This window comes from Marmota flaviventris, chromosome 9 (genome assembly GCF_047511675.1).
Source record: "Marmota flaviventris isolate mMarFla1 chromosome 9, mMarFla1.hap1, whole genome shotgun sequence".
NCBI lineage: Eukaryota > Metazoa > Chordata > Mammalia > Rodentia > Sciuridae > Marmota > Marmota flaviventris.
In genome coordinates this window covers 64136019-64152105 of record NC_092506.1, presented here as the reverse complement: position 1 = coordinate 64152105, position 16087 = coordinate 64136019, and the positions used below count along the sequence as shown (strand labels likewise).

Sequence of the window (16087 nt, the reverse complement as noted above, 5' to 3'; positions counted from 1 at the left end):
AGGCAGGGACCAGGTAGGCCATAAAAGAACTTATTCTACTTATTATATCCATGGAAGATGCAGAGCAACCAAGCTATAGCTAGAATTTAAAGATGGTGCTGACTACTAATGAGAATGGACAGTAAGGGGGACAAGAGTAAAATCAGAAAGATAAGTTATACCCACACAGCTGTCTGGTTAAGAAAAGGTGAGGGTGGCAACAGTAGAGATGGTGGGAAACGGTCAGATTGATGTGGACATTAAGGGTTTGCTGATGCATTAGACTGGATATGGTGGGAGTAAAGAAAAGAAGAAAAAACAAGGGTGATTTCCAGTTGGAGCAACTGGGTAGATGGGGTGTGATCTGCTGAAAGAAAGAAGACTGGCAGAAGGATAGTTTTAAACATGTTGAGGCTGATGACTGTGATTCTCCAAGGGACAGTGTCTGGTAGGTCTCTGGCTATCCAGTTTTCAGGAGAGGTTTGCACTGGGAATTTAACTTTAGGAGTCATAAGCACATTGTAGATGGTTTTTAAAACTATGGAGATGAGAACAGAGCAGAGAGGGAAAAAGAGGAGAACCTAAGGGAACCAGGGAGAACTCCCAACCTTTAATGATCAAGTAGAGGTGCAGGGATGGGCAGAAGAAAGAAAGAGCAGCCAGAAGAGGGAAGTCAAGAAAGGACAAGGTGCCTAAAAGACAACGAGGCTGAAGGCCACTGAGATGACAAAAGGGATAAGAATGAAAAAGTGACCTTTGGGTTTGGCAACACAGTTCAGCAAGCACCTAGCTGGATAAAAGGAATTTTAGCTTACTGATAGGACAGGAAATCAGATTGCAGTGAGTTAATGAGGAATTGAACAGAAACATAACAGAACATAAACAAATCTGTAATCATTACAGAAATTAAATCCATAGTTAACAATCAACAATCTCTCCCTCAACAAACAGAAACTACTGGGTTTTTGCTTGCTGTATCAGACCTTCAAGACAACTCCTATCTTTTATAAACTGTTTCAGAGCACTGAAGAGAAAAAGACTCTCAATTTATTCTATGAAGCTGTTAAAATCTCATCATGTTTAGTCATCCAAATCAGGCAAGGATGTTAAAAGAAGAAAAAATTATAGGCCAGACTCATTTCATTTCACAGATGTAGACATTCTAAAAAATTAGCAAACTAATCCAATAATGTAGAAAAAGTAGTATATTATAACTAAGAATAGTTCATACTAGAAGGTGAAGATGGTTTATCATTAGAAAATGCATTACTATTAATGTTAACACATTAGAGGAGAAACAAATATAGTATTCTCTCAACAGATTCAGAACAAGCATTTGGTAAAATCCAAAATACACAAATTCATGATTTAAAGACAACTCCTAGCAAGCTGGGAATAGAAAGAAACCTCCTTGCTCTGAAGAATGGTATCTATTTAGACCTGCAATAAATATAATCCTTAATGGTAGAAATTTAGAAGCTTTCTCTTTAAAATGAGGAACAAGATAAGAATATCCACTATAGTTGCTCCTATTTCATATAAATTGTAAGACAAGGAAAAGTAATAAAAGTTGTGAAAATACAAACAACATTATCTAGTGAAGTTATAATCGTATACAGAGAAAATCTAAAATGCTCTAAGATAAACAACTGTAATTAATGTTAGTAAGGCCGTTGACTGTATTGTCCACATTAAAACAAACAAACAAACAAACAAAACAGTTGTATACCTGTATACCAGTCACAAAAAGGTTGAATATTGTGATAAAAAAATTTGACAGCAATCTAAACTGTAAACTACCTAAGACTAAGTATCTAGTGACCAAATATATACTTATATATTTCGTGAAGAAAATTATAAAATGTCACTGAGGTATGTTTAAAAAAAGAAAAATAAAAGAATTTTAGTTCACAGAAAGATTGAATATTATAAAATAATTGAATCACTCAAATAAGATTCTAAAATTAAAAAAAGCCAAGAGTTTTGAAGAATCCCCTTAACTAGGAGCTTCTCCCTGCTGGTTTTTCCTTCCCCGGAAGGGCCTGGCTGAGGAACAGCACTCCTGGTTTTCTCCACACTCGTTCTCACTCTCTCTCTGAGGAGCACTTCTCTGGTGACTTAGAGGGCCAAACCCAATCTGGACAGTCATTGCTTAGGCCTACCTGGGTCTCCTGCCTCTGTCGGAAAAGCTGTGGCTCTCCAGTTCATATTATGAAGGTAGGGTAAGTTTAATTTCGAGTGATGTCTTTGTAATCCCTTTTTATTACAGATCTAAAGCCACATTTCCAAGCAGCTTTATCAGTAATAAAACTGACATTTTGATTGTATTAGCCTGTCTCTTATATCCTGTCTCTCAAATGGTTCCAAATGTTGGGGGTGGGGAAAGCATGCTATTTATTGAGTATCCTCAAATCTCAACCAGACTTACAGAAACTACATCTTATAATAATTAAGAATGTGGCACTAGCCCATGGATAAACAAATGAAACAATGGAGAAGACGTGGTCTGAAATATGAGGAATCTCGTATATAGAGAAGTGGCATTTCAACCAGAGGAGGAAAGACAGACCATTCAATAAATGATACAGGGACAATTTGTATCAGTACTAAGGTAGACCTAAGCAATGATGGTTTCCCTCCAGAGTGCCTACCACAGAGCTTTACACAGAGATTGTGCTAAATAAATGTCTGCCAGCTCACTTTTGTTATAATTATTATCATTATTATTTTCCACTTAAGCTTGATTCCTTTCCTAGCTTCCTTAGGCATCTAATTCCATATTAATACCAAATTTTGAAAATAATTTTGATATTCTGAGTAGAATTATTTAAAGAACTGTGTGTTTGCTTAACAGGAGTTCTACCAAAAGCCGGATGTCTAGAACTTGTCATTTTGAGGATCATATGGAACAAAAATCAAAAATGTCAAAGTAAAGATCAACCACAGATGTCACTTTCTCATTATCTTCAAGGCCTAGCTTTATGGCACGGGAGAAAATGAAACCAATATTATATCCTCTACTCTGTCCCTCCTCAATATATTTACCACCTAATATCTCACTTCATCCTTACAACACACTGGTGAGATGAGCAGGGCAGGGACTACAGATGAGGAAACCAAGTTCAGAGAGGCAGGACTTCAAACCCACACAGCAGGTTATTTAGGAAAAGACCTGGGATCAGAAGCCATTACTCTTTACAGGAGACCATGCTGTTCCAGTAGTCTAACTCTACAGGCTGATTCCCGGTCTCATGGTTTTGTATGTTATTGTCTATCACCCAAGGATGGACCTTCAGGAATAAGTAGCTAGAGTCTACAGCTTTCCATTTATTTTAGTCACATAAATCAATCTAATGATTTCTTTGTATCAATCTTCACCTTTTCCTTTCTCTTTTTAAAAGGGTCAAGTCTTTTTTGACAAAGCAGGTTACTCATTATGTTACACCGTACTATTTATGGAACACCTGTAAAAACTGAAATTGAGCAACAAATAGACCATATACTACTTATGGTAACCTTATGGTAACTCTTTTTTTGGTACTGGAGATTTAACCCAGGGGTGCTTAACCACTGCACCACATCTCCAGGTCTTTTTATTTTTAATTTTGAGATAGGGTCTCACAAAGTTGCTTAGGGCTTCTCAAACCTGCTGAGGCTGGCTTTGAACTTGTGATCCTCTTGCCTTAGCCTCCCAGGTTATTGGGATTTTAGGCATGTGCTGGCCTCCACTTACGGTAACTTTGAAACAAATATTCATGTTGTGGGAGTTCAGTCTTTTGAGAAAAGTAATAGGTGAATGATTAATAATATTCATGAATATTATTAATGACATATCAATAATATTAAAGATAATAAATTATATAATAAGCTTTAGATTATGACTTCCATCCTATTTTCGTGTACCTATGTCAATTTCCGTGAAACATTTGCAGAATTGAAAATTGGGATTTAATAGGTTAAGGAGTGGCTTGCCTTCATGGTACAATAGTCACTGGCACTAAACATAAGACAATTTTAGTATGTGCTCTGGTCTCAGACTAGGGGCTGACAACGTTTTTTTTTTGGGGGGGGGGGTGGGGGCGCAGGGTACCAGGGATTGAACTCAGGGGCGTTTGACCACTGAGCCACATCTCCAGCCCTATTTAGTATTTTATTTAGAGAAAGGGTCTCACTGAGTTGCTGAGTCTGGCTTTGAACTCAGGATCCTCTTGCCTCATCCTCAGGAATCCCTGGGATTACAGGCGTGTGGCACTCCTGACAACTTGACTTACTCCTCACCACTTTTCTCCCTTAAGTCTCATAGCCACTGACTCTGATGTTCACTTGACAGGCATGTTCTTAGCATGCTCTTCAGAAAAGTTCTAGGGGTCTGTGTCTCCTTTCCATGAACCACACTGGCTACCCTCCGGGCCTGCCTCAGCAATGCACTGTCCTCATACTATCCCTGGGGCCACCTCTCCCCCAGAGGGTTCCTTACCCTCCTTAGTCAGACTGGACCTTAGATCTTCCCAGGTAGAATGGCTGCCTTTCTTTTTCTTCAAATACCTAAGTGCAGAGGAAAACCCAGAGGGCAGGTGTGGAGCAACGTGGAAGTCAGGAAAGTTTTTCAGGTTCATTTTGAATTTTATAGTTTCCAATGTCAGAGATAAAGATACTCACCACCTGACCATTAATCCGTGCTCCATGAAGTTTTTCAGGTTAGGAAGTGTTTGTCTCAAGTCTGGGGTCCCTAGTCCATGTTGGTATCTTAGCTGCGAAGGTAGAAGAAGAATTAAAAGACATTTTGGCAGATTCTAAGGCAATGCTTCAGCAAGAAACATTCAAGTAACTTTTAGAATTCTGAAAGGGGAAATGTAAATGTATGATCCTGATATCAACCACACTGTTGTTTACTGTTCCCTTGTGCCTTAAACTTGGAGAAGACTAAGTGGCCAGCTAGGAAATCAGGATATTTAAGACTGCTGTATCTAGCCTTCTCTTCTACTTCCGACCTGGGTAGGGTTTGCTAACACCAATTCCAAGAACTCATACCATGAAGCCAGTATTTCATCGTAGATACTGGCAGTTTTCCTTTTGAGTAACTCTTCCTTCTATATAAACAAGGGTAGGGATCATCTTGTATTCATCTCTAATTCAAGTGGCTGGCACACTGCTGGTGCACGCTCAATGTTCATTAAACAAACAATCAGCAAGTCACTTTGACAGGGGCTGTGCTTTATATTTCTCTTCAGTCTCCACCCCTCCTTTTTGTCCAGAACCAGAGCACAGAGCTGGAGGGCTAGTCTGAGGAAACCACTGGCTTGTGGGCTAGATTTGCCCTTTGTTGGACTTATTTCTAACAGAGACAGTTTCTAAAATTAAGTATTCTTTGTACTACTAAATGTTTCCACAGCCTCCTCCAAATACTATCATTTGGTTCCTTAATTGACCATACAGATGTGCATATTCACACGTTCATCTGCATCTCAGGTACACAGAAAGTGGACAACACACCCTTTCAAAAATGTTTTAGTCAAATGACATATATGAAGACAGTTCATAAACTTTAGAAACTGTATACTGATAAGACAAATGTGAAGAGGAATTGGTCTTAAGGTTTTATTTCTTCAGTACTTTAAGTATGGCTAAGTAAATTTTTCTTCTCTTAAAAAATAAAACCATTGTAACAACAAATCCCACTATTATGTACAATTATAATGATCCAATAAAAAATAATAAAAATAAAACCATTACCAACAAGAGTAACTTTTTTGGGGGGCAGCGGAGGTACTGAACCCGGGGGTGCTTAACCGCTGAGCCTCATCCCCAACCCTTTTTATGTTTCATTTTGAGACAGGGTCTCACTCAACTGCTTAGGGCCTCACCATATTGCTGAGGCTGGCTTTGAACTCACAATCCTCCTGAATTGCTGGGATTATAGGCATGGGCCACCATGCCCAGAGTAATTTTTCTATTGCTTGCATCTAGTATTCAGTTAATTCTTCTCTGGGTATGTGTGACACTTAACAGGAAGAGTTCACTCTCACTGATACTAAGCTTTTTAAGGAAAACTCCAAAACATAATGGGGTCTCCAGAGTGGGCTGAATGAATACACACACAAAGCTGCCGCAGTCTGGCTGGGCACAAATCAGGAGCCACTGAAGCAGGAACAAACTTTATTTTTAAACTGCAGGAAAACACTTCACACAGCTCCCGGGGAATCCTCCCGAACGCCAGGAGGCTTGTCCAGGAACCCCCAGCCGGAAATATCTCTCCCGGAAATCCCTCCTCCTGCACTTCCCCAACCAATGGGAACTCTCGGGGAATCCCCGGAAATCCCCACGAGAACTCCAAAATAGTGCGAGAACTCAAAAGTTGCGGCAGAGGCGGATAGTAATGCCTCGCCTGTCAATCAATACTGTTGGCAAAATGCCAGGGGCCATACAGACTCAGCCGTGGCTCTCAGCACAAAGCAAGGGGGAAGAAACATACAATGTTAAAATTAAAAGGTAGCTTGAATATTATTGAAGCCAATCTTTTCCATTTGCAGAAGGGGAAACTAAAGCCCGGAAAGGGGAAGCAAATTCTCTAGGGCCACAGATAACAATTAGCTAGGGCTCCTGTTCAAAATCCATGCTATTCCACCACCACCCAAAAGTCTGAGAAGAAAATTGCTAACGGTACTTGAGAAGACAGAGGGAAAATATTCTTTTTCTTTTTCAAACCTAGGCTTGGTGACCTAAATCACCTCCTGAGATTTGCTGACCTTGAATTATAAGATCTATCCCATGTTAAATGACATCATTTCTTACATTAATATAAAGGCATTTTTTCATACATTGATAAAAGCAAAATGGCTGATATCCCAATATGACATTCCTGAATTCATTGTTTCAATAAAAAAGTGAAATTGTTTACATATGGCATGAAAATTTCACCTGTGATTCATACTGAAAAATATTAAATATAAAAAACCCCCATACCGAAATAACACCAAGCTATGTGTCTCTGAGCCAGTACACAGTCAATTGCCTGCCTTAGGCTCCACAATAGAAGGTGGGTGTTGAATTCTTTTCAGAGACCACAGTGAAACTGTCTCTCCAAGTCTGATTTCAACCAAAAAGGGAAAATGTAAGAACTTCAAATCTCCACCCAGGTCTTAACTCTTTAATTACTGTAGAGCACTATCTTTTATCATAGTCTATTAGGATTATATAGCTTAAAGAAACCTTGGAGATCATCTTTCCAAACTCTGTCCTTCTATAAAAGAAGAAACAAAGGCTTAAGGCACATGTCCCGACCAAAATCACAGAACTGATGAGGGCCAAAGCCAAGGCTACAACTTCTTAATCACAGCTCCAAATTCTTTCTACCATTTCATCTTTTTAGTTTCCCACATAGAGAGCTAAAAGAAATGAACACCTAATATAAATTTAATTTTTATTAATAAAGTACATGGACTGTTTAAGAAGTCTAAATATATGGTTTGTGTTTTCCTTTCATCTTTCTAGATAATATGTTCATGTTAATATTTTTATTCCATCCACTTTAGGTTTCATCTACTGTGTTTCTACCATAAAAGATGAGAATTTAAGCTTTCTTACACCACTCTTCTCTCACACATTTTATCCTTTCTTCCATTCATTATCTGCTGATTTTTTATTTATGAGAATTTGATACTCTACCCTCCCACAATACTTCCCTTCCTCATCCTCTCAATATATTCAATAAAAACTCATCTTTCATTAAATCCGTATTTAGTGTTCACTTCATCATACTTACTTACACAAACACTGCTTATGACTGAGCCATGTAATGTACTATTCCTTTCTTGTACTTTTTTATTTGTTTTTCTGGTAGTGATAACTGCCATTTTTTTCTCCACTTGTTGGATTTTTCTGCGTACCTATTGCTACATATTTCCCAAACACCCACAAAGCCTTAAAACTCTTCATTTGATTGAATATACCATATAATCTCTCAAGTCTACCTCTCCCCTTAGAAATTTATTTCCTGAAACCTGTGTGGATCACTTCACTTCTTAGAGGTCATTTTGTTTATTTGTAAAATATGGATGGTTACTTGTCTTGCACATCTTAAATAAGATAAATAGTGTCCCAAGCAATATCTGGTACATGTAAGTGCTTGCTATACAATATTTACTATTATTATTAATACACATATACTCACTTTCATCATAGCATCTACCACTAGGCTAGGCTGGCTTAAAACTGATACTCAATAATAACTTATTATTTAACTAATTAGAATGGGAATCAGAAAAAGATGAAAAAATGAGTTACTCTGAATCAAAGAGAAAGACCTTGAGCATACTGCTCACTACTTTTAAAAGTTTTACTAAGCCTCTGACTGGAGAGTCGGCAGTAAATACACACACGTCAATGTCTTCAAAATAATTACCTAGTGAATGGAAAGACTGACACATGCTGTGTGTGGTCAGAAGACCTGGGTGACAGACCCGGCTTTACTGTAAGGACATGTGCAAATTCCTTCCTTGCTTGGGTTAGTCAAATAATTTTCCAACTTTTAAAATTAAGTAATCTTTAACAAGTTACCCTGGTAAGGTATTATCAAAAATAGAAAGGAAAAGAAGGACCCAAGCCAAGGAGAAAAGGACAAGGTTAGGGAAAAAGGGAAAAGGGAGAAAGAACTATATTTATTACATTCCTACATGTGCTATTCCTTCATTCAATAAATATCGACTGATGTCCACTAGGCTAGGCTGTGTAATCTGCTCTTTGTATTTGGAACCACAGGCCTGGACTGAGCCGGTTCTCACCATATAATACCTTGAGCTTGTTGCATAACCAGTTGGTGCCTTCTCTAAAAAACAGGGCCAACAATATTTGTTTCATAAAATTGTCGTGGAGCTTAATTAGACTTTTATAGAGAATGGAAGCTCCTGAAGACTGACTTTTAGAGGATACTGGTTAAAACTTTTGGGCCTAGAGTGCTAAGCTGAAACAGAACTAATGCCAGGGCTTTAAACGGGAGAGTTTTAAAAGAGGAAAACAACTCCAGAGGCAGCTGTGAAGGACAGGTTAAAAGATGTTCTCTTTCCTCTAAGGGATCTTAACTCGGCTTCCATCAAAACCTGCCCTTAGCAACTACGATCAGTATCACACTTCTCTAAGCATGGGTCCTTCTGCTCTCTCTTCTGATGGGAAGGCAGATGCCAAGAAACCGAGGCAAATAAAACATTGCTTTGGGTCTAACTGCCTCAAATTAGCCTCTGAAATAAACACCTTTTGTAACAACTTCCTACTGCACTACCACCCGGAGTCGGAGTAGTTTTTAAGTGGAATTTTGGTTTCAATTAGCTTAGACTTCAGCTTTACTCTGATTGGCTTAGGACTGCATGGAAGCAATTAAACTTTTGTTCAATTCAATGGCTGGTAGGCAACTAAGGCGAAACCTACATACAGATAATAAATTAGATGGGAAGTGGGGAGAAGCAATGTTCAGTAATTTCGCAGGGAAGGTTAACAAATGGTATTGTCTACTTACTAGTAAAAGAAAATCCCCACATTTACTAAAACAGCCAGGAGGATCTAGCTTTATAGTTACTGGAACAAGCAGAAAGAAAGAAAACTAAGAGCACATTTAGACCACAACATACAACTATAACCATGTCAATTCCATTAACTACCTTTTCTGTTTTCCTTTCCCACACTCTTTTCTGTATAAAAATAGAGTATTTTTCCCAGGCCACATGCTGGTCTCATCCCTAATCACTATAGATTTACTGTGAGTTGCACCAAATAAGGTAGATCAACTGTGATGTTAGAGCTATCATGATTCGGAATTAATTAGTTCACGCAGCATGATAAATGTGGCTACCTTGACTAGGAAAAAGCATTGCAGCTCTGGAGATCATATTTAAACATAAAGCGTGACTGTACTTCTGAGAAATAAATGCTGTGTTCTTGTACTCAGCATACTCCTATTGAGCTGAGAAGTCTAATTTAATATCAAAGTGCTCAATTTTATTTTTATTTTTCAAAACACAAATTTTCCAGGCCAGGAAAGACTCTGGGGGTTCAGGAATCATTTTGTCATTTAAGTTTTGGCAGAGGAAAAATTCACTTTAGACAACACACACACACACACACACACTCCCTTCCAAACTACATTCATCTACACAAGGCCACTTATTGCATGGTTTATTAGTTCCATATGGAGTCTGAGCTGAACTGCATGATATGTTTGATACAAACCGTCTGTTACTGTGAGGGAATGTGGATTAATATGATGCTTCAATGAAGGTTACTAAAAGATCAACACTTTCGTGATGGGATTACAATGAATTTGACTACAAAGAGAACTGGTCTACAGGAACTGAAAAATAAGAAATTAAGAATGCACATATGCATCAAAGACTTAACTTTAGAGTTCTAGCTTAGGTAGTAAAAAATCTCTGTAGGGCTGGTTATCAATATTTCAATTCATTTTCAAATACCAAGGTTTCGCTGACATGAGAAGAACTAGATCATGAACTTTTAAAAAAGGGCACCACTATGTCAAAAATGAAATCTGCATTCCTAGAAGAAACTACGATTCTCTCAAAGATATGGAAAAGCTACTTAAAGAATATTAAATATGAGCCAGATGCAGTAGTTCACCCCTGTAATCCCAGTGGTTCAAGAGGCTGAGACAGGAGGATCGAAAATTCGAGGTCAGCCTTAGCAACTTAGCGAGGCCCTATGCAACTTAGTAAGACCCTGTCTCAAAATAAAAAAAATAAAATAAAAAGGGCTGGGGATGTGTCTCAGTGGTTAAGTGTCCTTGGGTTCAAGTCCCAGTACCTCCCCCCTGCCAAAAAAAAAAAAAAAAAAAAGAAAGAAAGAAAGAAATGAATACTTAACATGAGTAATAATAAATGTTTAATAATAAATGTTTCTTATAGCGAGTCACTGCTAAGGAAAAGCATAAAAACTTGATTATAAGCCTCTGGTTATAAGAATAACTCAAATACTTTCCCAACTCATTTGTAAACACATGCCAGTCTTTTCCAATATAGATATATTATCAGGTAAACACTGAACAGAGAGATGAGGCCTACCATTCTGAGGTCTGAAGCTGAAAAGTCAAGCCTAAAAGTGCTATAGTCTAAGAGAGCCTCCTCCCAGTCATTCTATCAATTGCTTTTGGAAGCATGGAATTAATATTAGAGTCCAGTGGTACTTTGAAAGCCTCAACTCACCTATGTCATTTACCCTGTAAATGGAGAGGTTATATAGTTTACCTAAGTTTGAACAGGTGGAGTCCAGGGACCAGAATCTAAGTTTGCTAAGTTCTAACCCCAGGTTCTTTTTTAAAAATCATGTGTTGCTTTGTTGCATTTATGAGACAGCTTACATTTAAGTCAAACTTACTCTTATAAAATCAGTCATTTTAAAAACAATTTAATTAAGATAGTGCTTTGCATCAGAATCCATGTTGGCTGGAAATAACCAAGAGCACCATTAAAGTGATGCAAAATTGTTTGGAAAGTAGTTAGGCTGCTTTTTTTTCAGTCTACCATATGTCTGCCACTGAACTCAGCAATTCTATTCCTGGGTATAGGTGCAAGAGAAACAAAAATACAAGCCCAAACAAAAACCTGTGCCAAAATATTTATAGCATCTTACAAAATAAGATTCACAAAACAGGAACCAACTCAAATGTCATAATTATGAATGTTTGCGTTGCTCTGCATTGTTGTCAGCATGTGGTACCCGTCATTTAAAATTTTTTTAGCCATCCTAGTGGCTGCATGGTAGTATCTCATTGTGGTTTTAATTTGCATGTCTCTAATGACTAATTATTCTGAATATTTTTCTTTTTTAAAAAATAAATTTATTTATTTATTTATTAAATGTGGTGCTGAGGATCAAACCCAGTGCCTCACATGTGCTAGGCAAGCACTCTACCACTAAGCCACAACCCTAGTCCTATACTGAACATTTTTCATAGGCATAGTTACCATCTATATTTCTCTGGCCCTCCTATAGTTTCTGTGAGCTACCTAATGATGAATGTGAGTACCTTTGATGATTACCTAATAGCTTTTAATTATCCTTAATATCTTCTAATTAGTAACCCTCTATCTAATACCATTAATGTTATTTAATACTATTTCTGTTTATTTCTAGCTAGACTGTTGCCTGCAATAACACAATCCTGTATGCAATGAAGAGTACAGAGAATTCCAATGTGTGGGGAAAAAAAGAAAGTGCGATCATAAATAACTACAGAGATTATTTCATAAAAATTCAGATAAATCTGAGTATCAAAGTTTTATTAGAACACAAATGAATTAAATCTTTTGCCAATAATCTGTTTACATAAGGAACACAGAGGTCCATTCTAGTACCTCCCAGGTAACATAGATTGGTCACAAATACCCGACATGATCATAAACAGAAATCACTCAATTCAACAATAATTCAATAATTGCCCAATAGTTTTCTGTGTGCAAAGAACTGAATATTCAGATAAGGACTGTAGTCTAATAATGGTGGTAGAGGTGAAGATAGAAATGGAAATACATGTATTATACCATTTTTAGTAGGGGAAACTTAGGAAATTTTGAGACTTAGAGACAAAGTTAAATGGTGGAGTTTGAATTTGCATCTCAGGCTTGTCTGAACCCTAATACTTTAAACTCTAACCCATGTAATAATAATGATGCTAATGGAGATATCAATAGCAGTTACATGTTTTTCTCTATGATCTGTGCCAGACATGGAACTTGATGGATTACTTCTTTCATTTAATATTCAAAATAATACTTTGAGGTAGGCGGCATAATTCCCACTCTATGCATGACTAAGTTTAAAAGGTTAAAAAAAGTGGTCTAGAATTTCCAAGTAGCAAAATAGAGGTTTGAATTCTACTCTGATAGTTTACATCACAGCACATAGTCTAAATATTGCTTATAAGCTGGTTAGAAAATATTATTTTTTAATTCCTCATTTAATTCTAATACTTATAAAAGAGACCCTCAACTCTCTTTTATCAGAGAAACACATTCTTCTCTTGATTTCAGAAATTTGACAACAGTTATATCTCTAGTCACCTGTCATTCAGCTAAATAATACATATTTAGTCTTTTAAAATTTTAGCTAGTAAACCAATCTCTGCAGTGTTTTAATCATTCTTCCTTCCTCTGAACTCCTTCCTGTTTCCCTTAAAGAATCTGGTAAAAAGTGCTTTACATAGAAAACAATTTTCCAGAATGTTCTTTTCTCTCATTAATGACTTTTTCCTTAAAATATTAATTTTACTATAATAGCTACTTCATGACTTTAAAGTTGTTTTGTGGAATTTCTCTGACCTCACCTAAATTACAACAGAGTTTCTAAGTCCATGTATTCAGTTTACTATGTCTGGTTGATCATAAGTAAATGGAGCTTGAAAAAAACCCAAACCAGCAATGAACATTGACATTGCCGCCCCTCCAACTAAACTGATGCTTTTTACAATTTGTTTTGGAATAAATTTAACCATTGTTTAATCTAACAATTCATTTAACAAGAAATTAATTTATTAGATATGAACTTGTATTAGTTACCTTCCCATCACTATAACAACATTTTTGAGAGAATTTACTTTTAAAGAAAAAAGGTTTATTTTGGTTCTGTGGCCAAGTGGCCTTACTTCTTTGAGCCTGTGGTAAGGCAACATATCATGGTCATTTGAGGTCATATCCTCAATGATCTAATGATGTCCTCCTACAGGGCTCCACTTCCTAAAGCACCACTCTGGTTTGGTGGCTTTAATACATGGACCTTTGGAGGCCACTCATCAACCATGGCAATACTGAACACCAACCACTTGCAAGGTGTGAAAGGTATGATGGAGTTATTACAAAATGACTCAACCAGGAATAACACTCTGAAAGGTTCTTAATGTGTAGAGTGATAATTAAATGAAGTTATAGGGAAAGTATAAGAGAGTCTAAAGGGTGTGGGAAAGGGCATAATTTTAAGATGTCCCATCATCTTTACCCTCTGGTGTTATTCCTTTGATAATTTATTCTTATAGCAAATGGAGATTTATGTGGGTGGACCTAACCTTATCACAACAAACCTTTCAAAAATAGTTTTCTCTGTCTGACAGCAAAAGAGAAAATCAGGGGGATCTGAAGTATGAGAAGGGCTGGATGGAACATTATTGGTCTGACGATGGAAGAGCCATAAGAAGAAATATGGATGGCCTCTAAGAGCAAAGAATGGCCCCTGGCTGAAACCCAGGAAGTAAATGGGAACCTCAGACCTGTAGCTGAAAAGAAAAGGATTCTGCCAACAATTTAAATGAGTTTGGGAGTGGATTATTCCCAAGAGCCTCCAGATAAGAGCCAAGTGTGACCAACACCTTGATTTTGGCCTTGTGAGACCCTGAGCAGAGAAACCAGCTGAGCCTACCCAGATTTCTGACTTGAAAAAAAAAAAAAAGTGAGATAAGCTGTTAAATCTGTGATAATTTTTTTTGAGACACACACAGAGAGAGAGAGAGAGAGAGAGAGAGAGAGAGAGAGAGAGAGAGAATTTTTATTTATTTATTTATTTTAGTTTTCGGCGGACACAACATCTTTGCTTGTATGTGGTGCTGAGGATTGAACCCGGGCCGCACGCATGCCAGGTGAGCGCGCTACCGCTTGAGCCACATCCCCAGCCCAAATCTGTGATAATTTGTTATAAAGCAAAAGATGACTAATGCAGGTAAGAAAGATTACTTCTATTTTTTTTTTACCTGAAGATATAAGAAGTAATTTCATGAGAGCTGGCTGGAGGAGCTCTTTTGTGGACAGATAATATTTAGATGTAAGAAGACCAAGGGGAAAGCGTTTCTGGAACTTCATTCAACACTTCAAATAAACATTTTTGTGTATTTACTATATGCAGGCACAAAGGGCCTAGCTCTAAATAAGAGAACTAAAATTTTTAGTAAGCAAATAGTATTTTTGAATGTTCAATACAAGCTGGAACATACTCTCTAATGGCTAATTTAAATGTCTGGGGAAAGGGTTACAAACACTGAATCATCCCCAACTTTATCTCCTTTTGGAAGTCTGAGCTCTTATTCCACATTGCTTATGGTTTCCTAAAATATTCTTGAAGATTTTCATCAGAGTAAGCCATAAGCCAAGATTATGGATGTTCAAGTTTATGGAAGACAGACTGGACAACTAAAAAACACAAGAATAACTGGTTTAGAACAGGCTAAAATCTTTGGTACCTAAAGTAAAGCACAGTATGAAGTGATCTTTTTTATCATACCGGGTAAGCACAACATAAGTATAATGATTTTTTAAAGTATAAAGGTCACAAGTCAAAAATTCATCACGACAAAAATTATTTAGCAAAAAAATTAAAAAACAAAAATCAATAGTCTTCCTTTTATAAATAACAATGAATTAGAATAGTACATGGTACCATTTTAAATAGCAATAAAGACAAAATATTTAGAAATAAACATAACCAAAATGGTAAGATCTATTTAAAAAAAAACTTTTTTGTTGAGGGATGTAAAAGATATTAATAAGTGAAAACTCATACCTTGTTTTGACTAGGAAGACTAATTATTTATTTAATTTCATGTGATGCTGAGGATTGAACCCTGGGCCTCACACACGCTAGGCAAGTGCTCTACCACTGAGCTACAACCCCAGTCACAAGACTAATTATAAAGAAGATATTTCTCTATAAACTAACATATATACCCTATGACTTTTTTAAGAACTAGAAAACTGATTTCAAAGTCCAGTTTAATTTTGGCAAATGAAAACACTTCTATAGCATTTTATGTGCCCTGTTTCAAGTATTTTATAACCATTAACTTCAATCATCATTAGGCCAGAACAAAGCAGGTATTATTTTATCCCCATGATACGTGGAAGAAACCGAGGCACATAGTGTTTAAATAATTTACACCCAAAGCCCTGATATAAGGCCTACAACAAAACTCTAAATACTTCAGTGGCAGAGAACCTATTTTATTCATTGTTAAGTTCTCAGGACCTAATATCATGCCCGTGCCACACTTTTTTGGGGGGGTGGGTGTGTGTCACTGAATTGTGAATTTCAAGGGAAACATGTATTTATTTCCTTATTTGATTTATGG

The 16087-nt window shown here is 37.0% G+C and overlaps 1 protein-coding gene across 3 annotated transcripts in view; it reads right to left on the bottom strand.

The window, feature by feature from the left end:
* Positions 1–16087, bottom strand: part of Uvrag (UV radiation resistance associated) — a 327505-nt gene that overhangs the window by 20737 nt on the left and 290681 nt on the right. For 2 of the 3 annotated variants that reach the window (XM_071616500.1, XM_027942640.2), the window contains exon 14: positions 4639–4730. The exons of the other annotated variant lie outside the window; for it this stretch is intronic. In XM_071616500.1, the coding sequence (XP_071472601.1) occupies positions 4639–4730 (92 nt within the window). The remainder of the gene's footprint in view (positions 1–4638; positions 4731–16087) is intronic. 3 annotated transcript variants of the gene reach the window in all.